Source organism: Poecilia formosa, unplaced genomic scaffold (assembly GCF_000485575.1).
Source record: "Poecilia formosa unplaced genomic scaffold, Poecilia_formosa-5.1.2 Scaffold53, whole genome shotgun sequence".
NCBI lineage: Eukaryota > Metazoa > Chordata > Actinopteri > Cyprinodontiformes > Poeciliidae > Poecilia > Poecilia formosa.
In genome coordinates, this window is record NW_006799992.1 from 792299 (window position 1) to 810208 (window position 17910).

Consider the following 17910-nt stretch of genomic DNA (forward strand, 5'->3'; position numbering starts at 1 on the left):
TTTAATCAACGTTTAAACCTTAAAAATAAACCACTTTCTAGAGTATGGTGATTGTGGTGCAACTTGGAGTTTTTGTGCAGCTTTGGTATTTCTGACTTTGTTTTGTTTCAGATACTTTCACTGCGTACTTTCAAGCATATAGAGAGCTGTTCCGCACTGACAACAAGAGCTGCTGTTTATCTGCCGAATGCAGCACCAAGGTTTAATGGACTGCGAGGAAGCCAAACAGAGCAACAGTACTTTACTAGGAAGAGCATTAAACAATCCAACAAAAAAATTGTATGTCTGCCAACTGATTGTTTTCTATTGCTCGGTTATCACTGTAGGGTTTTTTATTTATTTATTTATTTTTGACTTGTTGGTTCTCTAGTTATGTGATAAATTACTTCTGAGATCATAAATCTAAAGAAAAGACTTGTGAATTGCCTCATATTTTTGAAATCATTTATTCTTCCCACCAAACATCCATTGTTTAAACTGGCAGGGCTACCTATCTCCAGGTTACCGAGAGGCAGGGTTCACCATGAACGGGTTGCCAGTCCGTCACTTGCACGTTATGTTTGTTTAATAATTTTGGCGTAGGTAAAATAGTTATTTGGTGGAGACTGTGAATGTTTAATAAGCAGAGGTTTTCCAATCTCTGTGCGATGTGTTTCATGGCCAGACTTTAATCTCAGTTGTGACCTGTGATATGAAGGCAACAAGGTAAACACCATGCACTAACATCTGGTCAGTCTGTATCTGCTCACTGTCAGTTTAATTTCCACCCAGATGGCGCCTCCTTCCTCATGCGGATGAAGTAGATAGTGGAGGACGCTGAAGATGAACTGCAGCCAAATATAATTTTGCTATTTCTGTCCATTGTCTGCACTCCTGTGATTAGAGCGAAAATATCTGCTGTAACCTACACAGCACTGGATGCTGTGATCTTACATTCACATAATTATCCCTTCAATTTCTGGTCTTTGCAGGAGCTCAAGCTGGGAACGGAAAGCTGCCGTCAAACTGTTTTTAAATGCAGTAAGTGATAGAAAAAGATAGACATTTTTATTTTATTAAAGGCAAGAGTAGAATGCTGTTCCTATTTTATTATGACAGTTGTAAGAAATAGAAAATTTTTTATTGAGGGATTTGTTCTTTTTTTTCCAAATTGAGGACATTTTGACATCTGAATGCCTGCGAGCTGAACCCTCAAGTTCTCTTCCCACTTACGTCTGTCCTGTGTGCCTGTACGATCTGATCTGGATGATTCAAATGCTTTCACAAAACATAATAACAGAGCTGACTCCGCCAGCACTGCATACTGCATGCAGCAGAAAAGATTGGGTTATTCAACAGATAATGAGCAGTTGGGTTGCTGCGAGTTGAAGTCTCAAAGGGAAAGGAACAACCTCAAAGTCAAGTGATTGGAAGAGAGGGAGGACTTCTGAGCAGGATTTTTTTTTTGTTCAAGGCAAACCACATGATAAAGTCTTTGGGAAAGAGCTCATTATGTAAAAGCAGCACTGAGCAATGATAGGCACCACAATATATCTGTTATCTGATAACTGCTCAATTACAAAGCCATGACAGATTTTGTGGTTAAATGTCATTTGTGGTGTTACAAAAGTAACTTCGGGAACTTTAAATGTACATTTCCTTTTCAGTGATTCATCTGTCTGTTCTCACACATTGATTCCTGATTGGTCTGTTTTTTTTTTTTTTTGTTTGTTTCTGACAGAGAAGTAAAGTCTTAAAGCCGCCAGTGACATTCAGCTCACAGTTGAAAAATGGCACCATCTGTGAATGTCAGTGGTAATAATAGTTCATGTAATTTCATCACACAAAGTACTGTTATTTAAAAGGTTCATCTCAAGTTTGTATGTGTGTGTGTGCAATTACAAATTTCTAGTGTGTGAAATAAAATGTCTCCAAAAATAAATGTCCATGCTCCTTCAACATGTGACATTACAACAGCAAACCTTTACTTTACTTTTTGACCCACCTGTGTGCCAGAAATCCACAAGTGGACGTCTCTCTGAATCCACCCACATGGTGGTGACTCCATTGTTCTGTGGGGAGGCTTTTCTTCAGCAGGACTGGGAAGCTGGTCTCAGTTGATGGGAAACAAATAAAAACAGAGTAATCATGGAAGACATTCCTGTTGGAGGTTGCAAAACAGAACAGTGATCTAAACATACAGTCAGAGCTACATTTGACCAAATGGGCCAAAATCATGAGCTTGAAAGGACTCAATGACAATATGGAATCAATTTTAAACATTTTAAATCTCAAAACTATTTTAATTGCATTTTTTTTACTTGTTAAACAATAAACTAATCATGGGATAATTGGAACAAGGAGTTTGACTTTTTAGGTAGCAGCACAAAGTTACTTTGCATTGTTATCAAAAAGATAACATTTTTAGTAGGTGTTGAAACATTTCGCTGAGAATCTTTGACAAGAGATGACATGTGTCTAATATGACTGAGCTGAACAGAAGTTTGCAACGACAAGTTGGCAAAAGTTTTTGTCTTTAGATATGAGAAGTTAAACAGACAGAAAATACCATACAGTTAAAGATTGTTTTATAAGGTCTTGACCGGCAGAATACAAAAGCTTGCCACACTTTCCACATTTTTACTTCAAAACAATTTGTATTATTTTCCTTCCACTTCACAGTCATTTGATCCATTGATCAAATGAGGGCAAGGTTGTGGATATAACGTGGCTAAATGTGGCATAGAACATGATTTTGCCGAATGTAAACAGACATATCTGTGCTCTTTTTGATTTAACTTTTAAAAAATCCTTTAGTGCCAATTGAATTGCTGCTGATTCCAGTTTCTCCTGTGCTTTTATCACATCAACAAAACAAGAAGGTGGAAAAGCTTAGAAACAACCATGGCAACAAGAACCTCTTCCGAGAAAGATTCAGTAAAATCTCATCTTTTTTTTTTCTTTTTTACAGATGAGATTAAAGTGTCAGATCTGTTTGAAGATGCACCATGTGAACATCGTTAATATTTTAGTTTTATAGACTCGCTTCATGTGAGGATGCTGGAGAGCATCTCTCTCACTAAGGTGAAACACAAACAGAGACTAACAGGATGTTAGTTTTGTTATGCTTTTATTTTGAAAGATTCAGTAAAATCTCATCTTTTTTTTCTTTTTTACAGATGAGACTAAAGTGTCAGATCTGTTTGAAGATGCACCATGTGAACATCGTTAATATTTTAGTTTTATAGACTCGCTTCATGTGAGGATGCTGGAAAGCATCTCTCTCACCAAGGTGAAACACAAACAGAGACTAACAGGATGCTAGTTTTGTTATGCTTTTATTTTGAAAACCACTGACCTCACCGTCTTTGAGGTCAACTTCCCAAGGACAAAAATTAATGGATGACTTCAGCTGAAGGGAATTCCCTGATCCCCGATCCTCCACCACAGTGGGGCAAACCAACAGGTTGACGATGGTTTTGTTTTGTATACTTCATATGTGTAGTTGTAGTCAGCTGCATGTGGTGTTTGTCTAATTTCTTTTTTAAGGAATTTTTATAGCTTTATTTTTGAATGTTTTGTTTAGAGGAAACTCCCCCAAAATTTAATCAGTTATTTGGTCTACGGCTATTTAAGCTGGGATGAAGTTGAGCGGTTCCTTTCATTGAGATGGACTTTTGATATTTATTTTCTTAAAAAAAACAAAAAAACAGCTAAAGCTCTGCCTGACCTATTGATTCAGTGATCCTGTGCCATAATCTTCAAATGGTGAAACGTTTTCAATTCTAAAAAAAATTAAAGGGAAAAAAAACAAAAAACAAAAAACATTAGGAGCTCAGGAAAGCTGGTACAGCCTGTCTTTGCATTGCTTTAATCTCAGTCGCCAAGTTTCATCCTGTTTTCGGGTCCTACTATTACAACAACAACCCTCCACCTCCATACACTGAATCACACATGGATAATATGTCATGACATTCTGCCTCTACCAACAAGTCTGCAGCTATCTTCTTTAACCACATTGCATCATAAAATCAGTCCCAACGCAGTCAGCAGGGTTCCCTGTCAGGGTCTCACATTAATCTTAATTAAGCCTCACTGCCGAGGTGTGCAGCAGTGAATACAGCAGGCAGGGCGACATGGACTTTTCAGTAGGCGGCAAAGAACAAAGGGACAGAAAAGCAACATTTTCCTTCATCACAAGCTTGACTATATGCTGGTACAAATGAGCAGGTGTAACATCAACGAGGCATGTTTCAGAAAATTAAATCTGGGAGAAATGTTAGATATATCTAAGGTTTTTAATAAAAGCAGTTTCGAAGTTTGGCACTGAAAACAAACATATCTTTTATTTCTTTTACAGTTGCAAATGGTAAATAACAGAATCACAGCTACATATTTATGCTAAAATCTGTTGCACAGTGGTACAATCCTAATTATTTATTCTTTGAAAACATACATTTTTGAAATAAGTGACCAATTTAAGTTACTTAAAGCAAACATCAGGCGAACCAGTAGCTCTGCTTCACTGTCGTCCAGTCAGCCATGAAATTGGACAGACTCACCAGAAAAAAAAGCATTTTTTTTTCTTGTTCTTTCGTGGCCCTAAGAGTGATCAGAGAGTCAGCAGTGTGCGAACTGGCAAACGCCGTCTGTCATGAGAAAATGAAGCAGAAAGAGAGACGTGACCATTTCATTTCTCAGAGTTTCCGCGCAAAAAAACCCCATCAGTTCATGAGTGAACTGATGACTTCCTTCATGCAGTGCTTAAAGCTTTCACTCAGCGTTTTAAATAAAAATTGTTTCCTGTTCTCTACATTAAGTAGTGGCTAATATATCTTGACTATCTGTCTCTTACTAAAAACATCATCTGACTGAATTGGACAGATGCACATGTTGGTCTTTGTCACACTGTCTCAATGGAACCAAGTATAAAGTTGTTGTTGGGTGAAATGTTCTCACCACAATCTTGAGTCTCATTTCTCTACAGGTTTTATCATTTAGGGACCTAATCTGGACCCCACAGCTCATCAGAAACTTGTTAACTCAGTGTTTGCAGGAATACACAAGGGAAAGGCAGCACTTAGGTTTTCATGTGCTGTTTTAGCTCTGGAACCAAATTCCTAGCAAACCTGAGATGTGCAGAAACTGTTGGCTCCTTTAATCAGAAGCAAAAAACGTGATTCTTTCACCTCCTTTCATTCATTTATTTTCTAAACTTAGTTTGTTGTTTTACTGTAAAGCTCTTTCATTTACTTTGTGTATTACCAGTGCTGTACCTGAAGGGGTCCCTTTAAATCAGAAGGTGTCCAAAGTCAACCCTGGATGTTTTAGTTCACCTGAATCAAATGATGATTCAGGTTTCATCATACTGAAGTTGAAGTAGTCTGACCATTTGAATCAGCTTTGTTGAAACAGACACTCATAAAGCTTGCAGATATTGTTCAGTTTTTACAATTGAAAAAAAAAAAAAAAAATTTGAATGAACAAAAAAAAAAAAAAAGAATAAAATAAATTTGGTGTCAAATTGTAATGGTAATTTATTCAAAAGATTTCACTTCATATACAAATGGAGGCACTAACGGGACTCCATTTGTATACGAAGTAACTGAAAAACAAAAACTCTTGAAGGAATTAAATTAAAAATAAAATACAGAACCTGGATACTTTTATTTTATTTACATAAACTCAACAACCGGGTTACATACAGAAAATGTCTAAGCAGGAACTCATAGGGAATACAAATGAACTTGTCTTGCAGAGTCCTCTGGGTTTCCTGCACTCATCCAAAGTCAGGTTCCCCATCACCTCCATCCATTAACAGTGTGTGCTTCCGAGCAGAGAGAGCAGGGAACAGTGCTGAACAGGACACAAAGAGCATCCCTGCACTTTAATAACATTCTTTTTGCTAGGCTGAAAATGATGTGATGTTGAAATCTAATCACATATATCCCACAGGTATTTTTATTCAATTTGCATCTTTGCACAACTAAAATATTCGCCGACAGACCTTTGAGCCTCATTTAATCTACCAAAGGAAACAAGAAGAATAAAATCTCATTTTTTCAGAAGTCATCATTTAAACCATTTTGTCACCTCGTTTCAGGTAAATACACTGACGTTGTGTAATTGTTAATATAATTGATTATTTCATGATTGATATGTTTATGTCCATTTTCTCACAGCTTGCAGAACAAACTGCTATAGAATGTCTCCCCAGGCTTTTATAAACCCAGTACAACTGGGAATAATATGTTCATGTAAAGCCTAATTATTTAAACCGTGAAGCTTGTGTTTGAGCACATAAACATAACGTGTTTAGTTTGCTTCATTACTGTCTTTAATCAACTTCCACTGGCACGTAGGAACTGAAAAAGTCATTATAGGAGCAAAATAGCTTAACTTATCAAAAAAAAAAAAAAAAAAAAAGTGACTAGCTTCCAGACAAGAAAATGGCAGTTTAATAAACTGAAGAGGAAATCAACATGAGATATTGAAGCTCTATCTGTTTGAGAGCCAACTGTGCATTTTAATGTCTTCTAAACCCACTGTGGAAAGATTGCGCAACTAACAGGGACCACTGAAGCCTGACAGATGAGAAAAGTTTTTGCATGATGCAGCTTGTGTAATTTACAGATATTTAGTGTGAATTCTACTTCAAACTCTTTTATAAGTGACTTACATCACTTACACTGAGTTTACAGTACACTGAATTTACTTGCTGAGACATTCATTACACAGTTGCACCTAAAACTGATCAGTCCTTACTGCAAAATATGTTAATTGTAAAAATATACATGCAGAAACTGATAAAAATATTTTTAAAAAGTATGGATCTGGGCACTCAGAATTGTTGAGTATTCATCAGAGACAGCCTGGAGAAAGATCCCGTCTCAGTGGCTGGTTTTTGCAAACAGCGCTGTGTAGTGCCAACCTGAAGGTAAAGATCTAGTCTAAATAGATGTGTGCTCTTGCACTATCCGGGGATCTGAACAATTTTTGAGACAGCAGACATTTATGAAAGTGTAACTTCATGTTAAATTTAGATGCAATCTAAATTGCTCTTTTGGAACTTTGTTTGAATTTTGCCAATACATTTAATTTGTGGTGGAAGATGAATCATTTTAAAGCCGGTCGTCTAGAATTGTACACTTTTTGCCGCGCAGAGCATCTTTTCCCAATCCAGGCCCTCAAGACACACTGCCTTGTGTGTTTTTGAGGTTTCCTTGATTTAACACGCCTGATTTAGTTGTTTGCAGTCCAGCAAAAAGCTTGTTAATCAACCATCAACTGAAATCAGGTTTGCTGAAACAGGGAAACAACTGAAAACATGCAGGGCAGTGTGTAAAAACATGCCGCAGAGGACGCGACGCTGTGGATTTGCTGATAACTCTCTGCAGGACGAGCAAAGTGCAGCCTCTGTGGAAACTGTTCAGTTGGATTCAGCAGGACCGGGAGTCGAGACATAACTCATTTCTCCACTGTCGAATCCCCGGAGTCTTTACAATGCAAGCTTGCAGATGAGGTGGTGGACATAAAAGTGTGTAATTAAATGAAACCTTAAAAAACGTTTTGCTTGCTGATGTTGTGGTTCATCTGTTTCCTGAACCTTCTGAAAAACACAACTCCTGACAGATTTTGGCAAGACAATTGTGCATTTTTTTTAAAACAACCTTGCACTCGTACAGAGAACAATAGATAGAGAGGTTTTTTTTTTTGTTTTTTTTTTATCTGTTAGCAAGATGCACATAGATTTTGCCAACATGTTTGTGAAAAACATAAATAGCTACAACAGTTTGGAATCAGATCAGCACATTAAGATCATCCCACTTATTTTAAAGATGACAAAAACAACTATGTTTTCCCACAGATCCTTATGGACTCATTAGAATGCTTTTTAGTAATTTATTCATGAGAACCTCTTTTGTTGCTCTGCCTTTACAAAATTACCTTGGTAGTATGGCACATTAATGCAGCGATGTCACCCATAACAAGGTTACTGTCTTCGTGTAACATGAACCATATGTTCCTGGTATCAGTAACGCTGCCCTCCAGGCAAACTGGCAACCATTCAATATGAGACATGGTCAGGGTTGTTCCCAAATAAGGAACTGTAAGATTAAAGGCAAAAAAACAACAAAAAAACAAATTGAGATCCGGACATTTTCCTAAACTCCACAGAGACTGGAACATTTTTAATAAAGTATAGATCCTTCACTTTTTTCAACTGTTTTCTCCCCATTTGTCTTTGAGGGATAGTGTATATTCTGGAATTAGTATTAGAACAGTTTATCTTTACATTTGCCTTTTTATTTAATTGAGTCATTACTGGATAGACCTCAGTGAGACTAAATAAGTTTTCTCAATTTTTGTAACTATTGTAAAAAAAAAAAAATCAACTTCAAACTACTTCAATTATTTTTTATTAAAGCAAAAATTGGGAATCTGGAAGCAAGGCTCCTTTGATCAGTTTGGGTAAATTGCGGAAGTGATTATAACACTGAGCTATCCGTGCAATTAATACGTTCTATTAAAGCCCATCAACACTACTGCACAGAAAGCGAAAAAGAAAAAGAGAGAGAGAATTTACGCATTCTCTGTGTGACTTCACATCTGACGTCGACACTGGGATTGAAAGAGGTGAGGTGAGACCAGAGAAAATTTCAAGCAAAATGTCTGTGAGAAAGAAGACATTTTATACAGCTGAAGACTTAATCTACAAGAGGAAACAAATTAGGAGGTGGCTGCAAAAATCAATACTGGAGCAGGATGGATTTCAATTGTAAGGGGCTTGGACTTGTCTGTGAGCAGCCAGAGGAATAGAGTTGGGTGATATTTACTGAGACATCCAACTCCTTCAGTGTGAAATAAATACGACAACATCAGGAGCAAATCTTCCCCTCAGAAAACTTTATTAAAACTATTTGGTTGAGCTTACGGTTCATATTGGGTGAAAAACGGCTGTTTACTTGAGCTCGCCTGAATTCAACAAAGAGAATGTTTGTTGTGTTGCTATAAATCATTTCTATCCGACTGCAAGAAACGTTAGCTTAAAACATTGTTGGATTTAAAAGAAAAATACTGAACGCCAGAAGACTTGCTGTTAGAATTACAATCTTTCATAATAATAATGTTCTTTATTCTTCCTTTATCACGAACAGAATGTTCACACGTATTGAACACAAACCTGTAGATAATTTTGCATGAACTTTAAAAAGTTTAAGGGATATAATCTGCCTAAAACAGGGGGTGGGGAGGGGTGAACATGAAAGTCACAACATTGTTCCTCAGGAGATTTAGTTTGATAAATAAATTTATCTTATTAAAGCAGAGGAGCTCAGCTCTGGAGTCCTACTATTCAATTACCACAAGTACATTATGTAAATGAGCAGTCAATATTGATCAATACAGTGGGCACTTAAGCGCTAACACACACACTATCCTACTGTTTCTCTGCCTTATCTGAACATCTTCAAGGGCAGAACAGACTTTAACCCAATTAAAATCCTTGTCAGCCCCTGTGTGTTCTCTGTTTTTTTCAGAGAGAACACACCTGCATGCCACGCCAAATGAAAAGTCACATCATAAACAGCCCAGACTGTCTCACTAATTCGGATGGATTTAATTAATGCGCCGAACCTGTGCTTTGGAGCATGTAGTGCCGTGCCCTGGGGTCTGCTTCCTCCCACTGATAAGCTGGTTGTCGCCTCCAGGTTCAACTTCTCTGTGTGACGGGGGCAGCACCCGTTTAAATTACTGGTCCATCAAGGACATCATGGCACTGCGCTTTCTGCTTTAAACAGCAGAAAACTGTCCTTGAGACGGGAAAATAAAGCAACAAGGGCGGGCAGACCTCAGGAGGAAAATGTCAGTCCTCTTTACAAGGTGCTTTTGAGTAAAATGATGATTCAAAATTGCCAGCTGTTTCATTTTGCAGTCTGTATTGTGGCCGCTGTCAGTGTGCAGTGTGATGTTAGCTATTTTAGTTTTACTCCAGATGCACCTTCTGAAAGGTTTCAGATGTGTTAGATTAGTCCACAGAAGAAAATCTTAAGACTGAAGACTCTTAAGAAATGTCACAATGGTTTTGGGCAAATTAGAGACAGACCCCAGTCTGTTCCTCAGTGTTGAATCATGAACTTTGCCCACAGCACGATGCTGTGGGTGAGTTTAAAGGGGTGGTATTATGCATTTTCAGGCACATATAAGTATATGTTGAACAGCTGGAACTAACATGGTGCTATAAAGTCACCATTAAGTCATGACATCTATGACCTCTGTCTCTTTAAGAAGCAGCCACTCTCCGATCTGTTTTCCTTCAGTGTACAATTAAAATGAAGCCGTGTATAATTTCCTTCTACTTTTCATTGTTCATTTATTTTGCATAAAATCACAACAACCGAGAGAGTGAAGTTTTCAGTGAGACAAAATGTGGAAAAAGCTTAAGGGGCATGAATACTTTTGCAAACCACCGCAAACTTTCAAGATAATAATCATGATCATTCGTTGCGCTCTGAATGGTGAGCTTTAGAAATTTTCCATAAGATGTTACAGCGCCAGAAACCAACCTCTCTCTCTCTCTCTCTCTCTCTCTCTCTCTCCCTCTCTCTCTTTCTCTCTCTCTCCTGATCGCTTTCTCTTTCTCTCTCTCTCTTTCTTTCCCAGCGCACTGCAGCGCATCCGTCGTTGTCTTACTCTTAACAAAGTGTTTCCTCTCACTCCAACAACAAACCGCGCTTCCTCCAAACACCTGGATGTGCACCGTGGATACGAGCCTCTCCCCCCGCCTCCTAGTTCCCTTTACGCTCAGTCTTAACTCGCGTTTGCGCCGACAGACGTGATGCGCTGGATGCATTTTCTCCGGAGATTGTGAAGCAGGGAGCAGGTCAGCACTCCGGAGCCATGTGGACAGCGGACACGTCCTCTGGAGCGAACACGGGAGGCAAAGGCAGACTTTAGACAGAGAGCGGTGCTGCGCTTTCCTGGAAAATAACGCCTTCTAGGAAACCGACACAGACGAGATGGTAGAGAAGTAAGTAGCCTACCTTGACATCAAGGTGATTATAAATTGTCTGCGTCAATTATTATGAATGTTAACAGATAATTTATGTCATTTTTTGTGTCTTTTATTTCTGTTTTCTGAGCAGATTTATTGTCAAACATTGTTCCATAAAAACTATGTTGTTTTTTTTTTAAACCATCTGAATTGTGACAACAGTGCTTACCTTAGTCATATAACTTATAAAATAAGAATGCTTACGAAAGCTTAAGGGATATGAAGTGAGTACTACTCTGTAGAAGCAGTTTCCTTAAAAAAATGGCCAGCACGACCTCTTGGGGGTGTTATGTAATCACCTAAGCGTAGCAAGCGTTTGAGAAACATCATTGTGACAAATGTCGTTAAATATTTAATGATTTAAATTTATTTTTTCTGCTTTAGCTCATGCTCCAAGCACAGAAATACTTTAAAAAAAAGAATGTAGTCATGCAGAGAAAGTGCTGTATGTGCAGCATTAAAATATAATAGCCTAGTGTGAGTTTATTCCACAAAGATTAGAGTCTGTGTGTTTGATTTTTATACAAGGAAACAAAAAACACGTAGATGTGAGGCTGCTGATTGCTACAGATCACTGGGAGCTGAACAAGAGGTGCAGATCCAGTAATTCTAACGGTACAACCATAAAAATGGACGCCTCATAAATTGCTCAGTAAAGAGTTACAGTCGGCTATGTGTAGAAATCTCACGTTTCACAAAGTCTGCCCACTAAAAACTTCCAAGAATTGCCTAAAAACCAACGACAGTACGGCACCAGTGCAGCTCTGGTGAAAGAATGCAAAAACATACAGCACATACACTGGATAAGTCAAGGAAGTAATTGCCACTTACCAATTTCTGACTCATCTGCATTGAGCTGGAGATTATGTTTTGGACACAGTAACTGTAGTGAATGGTGATCAAGTGGGGACAGAAATCTAATATTGTATGTCAGGAGGATAGATATGTTAAACAATGTTGTACTACTCCAAAGATGTGAGCCAGAGGAACCAGGTCGATGCTGAATAAACGTTCTCCCATATGGAGCCTTGGGGAACTCCATGCAGGAGCTTTGTTTGACCTGCTTTAAAATGACCAAAAAGCAGCCCCAGTTTGCCAAATGAGACTTGGAACTGTTTAGCACAGTACAATCCCAGGTACAGGGATGCTGATCAGGAAGAATTGGAAAGGAGCTAAACGCAGGGCAAACCTGGAAGAATACACTGTAGAAGCTGGTAGGAGAAGGAGCTGGAGTGGGCAAGGTTTAACTGTGTTAGAGAAGCACAGTCAAAGTTCAGTCCTCTTTCAAAGACCGGTGTTCAAAAACAAACTTCATCCAAGCTTCAACCAAACCAGACTTAGAGATTTGTATTTGTAAAATATTTCAAAACCAATAGTTGGATTATTGAGACAGAAGCTTGAATAATAATCAACAACTAACGGGGACTGATGACTTCACCTAGGTGCACTGGTGAGTTAATAAAATAATTAGTGTATGGCTGTGCAAGGCTGAGAGTTCGTGCAGTACATGTTGGTTAAAGAAAAAGCTTGTAGATGCCGAGCAGCTTCTCACACTCCATGTGCATTCTTAAAAGTTGACAAAAATTAAATTGAAAAAAAAAATATTCTCTTCATTACCCTCTATTATATCTCCATGGATAGGCAAAGGCATTTTTTTTTTATTAAAAAACAGCATAAGTTTGATTCTGCACATAAAAAAAAAAACTTTCTTAACAGAAAAAAAATGTTTTTCCTCTAAAGAAACATGGTAAAAATGTTTGTGGATAGAAGGTGAAAGAAATTATAGTGAAAAATGCAGCATAGTTACTATTTTATACAGCCTGTCTACAGAGCCTCATGTTTTTTGCATGGCTGTACTAGCTGGCTGTGCTGCACATAAACTTCTCCTTAAAAAGTAATATTTTTTTTCTGTTGCCCTGAGAAAGTTGGAGAAAAACAATGGAAATATTGTTAAAGAGGTGTAAAGTCCTTGGCTAAGAGAAAACAGGAGTTACTTGAAGCATTAGCTCTCTGTCAAGATCTATTGAAGGAATGAAGGAATAAAAATAGTAAGAGAGACTAAATCAAACAAGTACAATGAAATGAAAACTGTGAAACAATCAGTCATCTTCTTACTGGTGAAGTTTAAATATTAAAATTTCAAACAATTGCCCTGCAGTGGCAATAATCCAACACATTATTTAATTAGCTTCTGGTACAAAGTCAAATGTATTAAGTAACAGAGAAAAAAACACCGCATCATTTGTTAGCTAAGCTCTTTTAACAGAAGCATGTACAATTTTTTTAGCTCTTTTAGTGTGGAACACCTCAGATAACGATCATCTCCATCCTTCCAGTGGCCGCACCTGACCTCCTTGACCCAAAGGCTGCCGTCCACAATTCCAAGCCTCGCCTGTCGTTCTCCGCAAAACCAGTGGTGCTGAACACTCCCGATGATGAGTGCGACACCCGGACCACAGTCATGAGGTGGAAAACTGTGTCGGCCATTTTCTTCCTGGTGGTGCTGTACCTCATCATCGGGGCGACGGTGTTCCAGGCTCTGGAGCAGCCTTACGAAAGCCAGCTGAAATCGGCCATTCTGGAGGAGAAACTGAAGTTCTTGGCCAAGCACAGCTGCCTAAATTCAACGGAGCTGGAGGATCTTGTCAAGGCAGGTGTAATATCTTCTTTTCTGCTGACAAAATGAGCTTTAAAGGTTTATTTCCGTGTTTTGTGTTTTCCATAGCAAACTGTTGCAAAAAAGGTGAATGATTTATTGAAACGCTGCCTATACAAAGTTATATCAGAGCACTTGCAGTATATATTTTGTTTTGCCACAAAAACAACAATTACCACAGCTGGAGGTCGGTCGTGGAATGAATCGCCTTGTATGCTAAAATAAACCTCAAAGAAGGTTGTTTGGTCGTTTCTCACTTGAATGCGGTTTGTTTCCTGCTTACAAAATTTTGCTTATTTTAGATACTTTGTGGAGTAACATTTTATTAAACTTCCTGCAGTTTGTTGTGGTAATTTTACCACAACAAAGTACACAAAATTCATGCAGATACAATCAGAACGTCTTAGTGCAAGTAAACTAGCAGCCATCTACATCATGCAACTATAAAGGGACAAAAAAAAGTATTTCTATCATCATCAGAGTCGTCGCATTCTATAGAATATGCATTTTTCTTCACGTGCCTCAACTCACCAGTCTGAATCCTGGATCAATAGTCAAAGTAAAAAAATAAATAAATAGAAACCTTCTGGATTAAAAATATGAAGTTTGAAGTGCAGTCCTGTTGGCAGGCGCCCACCTTGGTTAGGGAAAACACTGCACAGGTTCCTTGATAGCGAAATGTCACATGAGCTAACTTACATAGTGAGCATTTTGACAGCTATGCCCTGTCAAGATGCATAGACGTACAATGGCAAGGTGACAAAACAATTTCTCAGCTACGTTTGTATATGTTTGTTCTCCAGAGTTTTAAAATCAGTTACAAAACTGATTTTTTGACTTTTTGAATCTTTTTAGAGTTTAGTCCGAGATGTTTTGCTTCACCTAGCAGCTATCTGGGTGAACTATCATAACTATAACTATCATAAGAACTGCAGCATTTGGATGTAGGAACTGAAGTGCTTTCATTTTCTGCCTCAAATTAGTTTTACAGACACTGAGTTGCAACATATAATTTGTAGATTAAAATGCAGTTTCTGTTTAAATCAACTGAACAGGTGTACCTAACAAAGTCGCCAGTGAGTTTAGACCACAAGGTGGCAGAAATCAAGAATCGAGTGCAAGTTCCTTGACCCACTGTGATTACATTTAGTGTTTTTAATCCATGAAAAATATCTTTTAACAATCAAAGCTTGGAAATGTACTGTTTTCTGCCTTCAGTCTGCTTGATATAAGATGCCACTGTAACCTACTCTCTTACTTTAAAGAGATGTTCAAGCATGAAATGCTGTATATTTTCTTCAGTGATTCTTTCAGTTTGAATGCATCATCTCAAATACCAAGTTTATTTACCTTGTATCTAAAGAAAATGCAAATATGAGCCAATTTGAAGCCCCAACTGTAATAATATAGCATTAACACTATATGCTGTAAAGATCAGGTGCAAAAACTGACTTTGAATAAAATTATAATTTTATTCAAACCTTTGTCATAATGAAGATTTTTTTTTCCCTTACCAGTAATCCTGTGATGATTCTTAAACACACTCAACCAAGATTGCTTGAGAATAATGCAACTGAACTCTGTTGACACTGTATTACTCAATACACAAATATTTACTACGCTGAGGAAATCTCGTTAGAGGGCTTGATGAAAAGTCATAATTTTATAGGTTATTTTTTCACAAAAGATTCAATTTTGTCCTTGAAAGTGTGTTTTACATTTTTCAAGATTTCTACATAATTTAGACTGAAAACAATAGATACAAAGATATCCTAGTTAAAAAAATAAGAGAAAATTCACAATAACTGGTAGTTTTGTTGTTGTCGTAGAAACAAAGAGTGTTTTCTTAGGCTCCACTAAGTGGCAGTTTCAGTTTCTATTGATGTTAAAACACCTTTTTTAAACTGATATGGTGACAATCAGGAGTGTTTAGAAGCAGGAAGTTAAATATTGTTTAAAAGGATGAGGATAGGTATCAGAGCAGGAGTAAATGAGATTTCTAAGTTCGTGCAAAGATTTCACAAGACTGGAAAAGGTTAGACTTTCTCTTCTAAAGAGTTTGGATTCCATTAACATACAGAGTAAAGGTTAATGTTTATGAATCCACCACCAGGAGAACATTGAACAACAGCAACGTGCTGCAGGGACACAAATACTGCATTATACAAAGAACATTGTTGCATCTGCAGATGATCTTGGTAAACAGTCAACATAAGACACAGGATTAGTTTTCCATTCTTGGAGAGACAAACTAAAATGCACTGAAAACTACAATATTCAGTATAAAACAGAAAAAAACAATATTAGACGCATCCAATACATATACATTGTAGCTCACACTCATGTTTTGGTTTGTCATGAAATAAACTCTCCTAAAACAAGTTGAATGTTAGTAATTGGCATCATGTATCTATTTGCACGTTTAGGCAATCTGGTCTCATCCGCTTCATATCTGTTTGTCTCTTCGCTGTTGTCTGTGCTTTTTTTTTCTTAAAATGTCTGGATTCCCAAGAAAAGCTGCTGCATATTTTTTCCATCTGTTTTCATATGAAAAACAAAAAAAATCTCACGTTGAGACTGAAAAGCAGCTCATTAACATCGTTTAATTGCAGTCACCTTAAAAAGATCTGCAACATTTATGCTGAGCTTCATGAAAATCTATAAGGAGCTTTGTTGGGATGCTGCAAAATCTTTCACTGACATGAATTTTGGTCATTGTCTATGCTGAGATTCTGACAATGCCAAACAATTATCTATGAAATTGTCAGATTGAGAAGGAATTTGACCTAAATTCAGACTGGAGCAGGCAGGTGAGATGCAAAATAAAACTTCTAGCATAGAAAAACTTTCAGTATTTCAGAACTGAAAGCAAAACAAAAGGAGACACAATCGATGCTTTTGTCACAGAGTGCTATGCTTTGCTGAATCATTCTATTCATTTTAATCTGGGAAACAGTGAACGCTTATATCTTGGCAAGAGGAGTGAAAAATAATCGTGCACAAAAAATTAAATGCGCTTTTATGTAGTTGTTGTGAGCCGATTGTACTGAGGATGTCAAACCTGGAGTAGTTTCCTGAAACCACTTAAAAAGATTGTGTTAAAGTCTCTGATTGGTTCTCAGGCTTTTGCTTCCATTTTCTGTTTTTTTTTTCTCTTTGCTGACCTTGTTAATTATCAATCAATGATTACAATTCAAGGACAGGACTTATCCTAGACTGTGTTCTAATTCTACTTTGCATTTGAACTACAGCTTGAAATTCTCCATGTGCAATTTGGAGGTGTGCACACCTCCAAATGTGTGAAGGCGTCCTAACAATAACAACAATCTGACGGGGAATAATGAAAACCACCAAAGATGACCACTGATCAGCTGCACTGAGAGGGATTCAAGCACAAGAAGCAACAGGATAAACAATCAGAATGCTACAAGGATACAGAAACAAGAGAATCAAACCACTTGCTGAATAAAATAGCAGACAAACACAAATCAAACTCAAAGCCTCTCATGGCTCAGAACCAAGGGAAAATTAAAAATGGCAGAATGTTTCTATATATAAAGTGTAGTTATTTTCTACTTTTCAGCTCTGATCTCCAGATCTGGAATTATTTTCTGTTATTTTGAATTCTTAGACAGCCGCTCAAGCACCACTGGACTTTGGCCTTCAATTACCACAAACCTTTCACTTTTGAAGTTTAAAGCAAAGCGAAATACGTACATTTGATCAAAAACATATCTATCCTTTGAGATCAGGTATTTGTACATTTTGTTCATGAGCTGAATTCTGTTCTTAATAGTCTCCCTGTTTTAGACAGCTGTTCCCCCATGGAAAAAATAAAAACTCGTTTTCAAATTTGGTCTAATCTAGCCTTTATTATTTTCCAAATTGATTTCAGGTTACCAGGTCTAATTGTGTTGTTTTAAATTTGGATTTTTGATTGCTTATTAAATGCCGTATGAAAACATTGTCATGTAATACAGCTAACATATTCTAGGACAAACCACCTCTGTTAATTACTGTTCAAACTCAGTACTTTTTTTTCCTGTTGGAAGCATGTTTTCTTTTGGTACTGCCAGACTAATTGCAAGACAGCTTTCCACTTTCAACCAGAGATCACTCTGTCCTTTTGTTGTTTCGCAAGAATGTTACAGCATTCGTCAGCTCTGCCTGTCATCTATTAGTGAGCAGGTCAGTGACTGAGTTAAGCAACCTTTCAAGCAAC

General features: G+C 37.5%; 1 protein-coding gene across 4 annotated transcripts in view; it reads left to right on the forward strand.

Moving 5' to 3' along the window:
• Positions 1-10637: 10637 nt before the first annotated feature.
• LOC103138602 (potassium channel subfamily K member 2) overlaps positions 10638-17910 on the forward strand; it is a 29807-nt gene continuing 22534 nt past the window's right edge. For 3 of the 4 annotated variants that reach the window (XR_001662245.1, XM_016671957.1, XM_016671958.1), the window contains exons 1-2: positions 10638-11008; positions 13369-13682. Coding sequence is in view for 3 of the 4 variants with exons in the window: in XM_016671957.1 (XP_016527443.1) it covers position 11008; positions 13369-13682 (315 nt within the window). In the remaining variant the exon portion in view is untranslated. Of the gene's footprint in view, positions 11034-13368; positions 13683-17910 lie in introns of all 4 variants that reach the window. The other variant, XM_016671959.1, reaches the window with a different exon arrangement.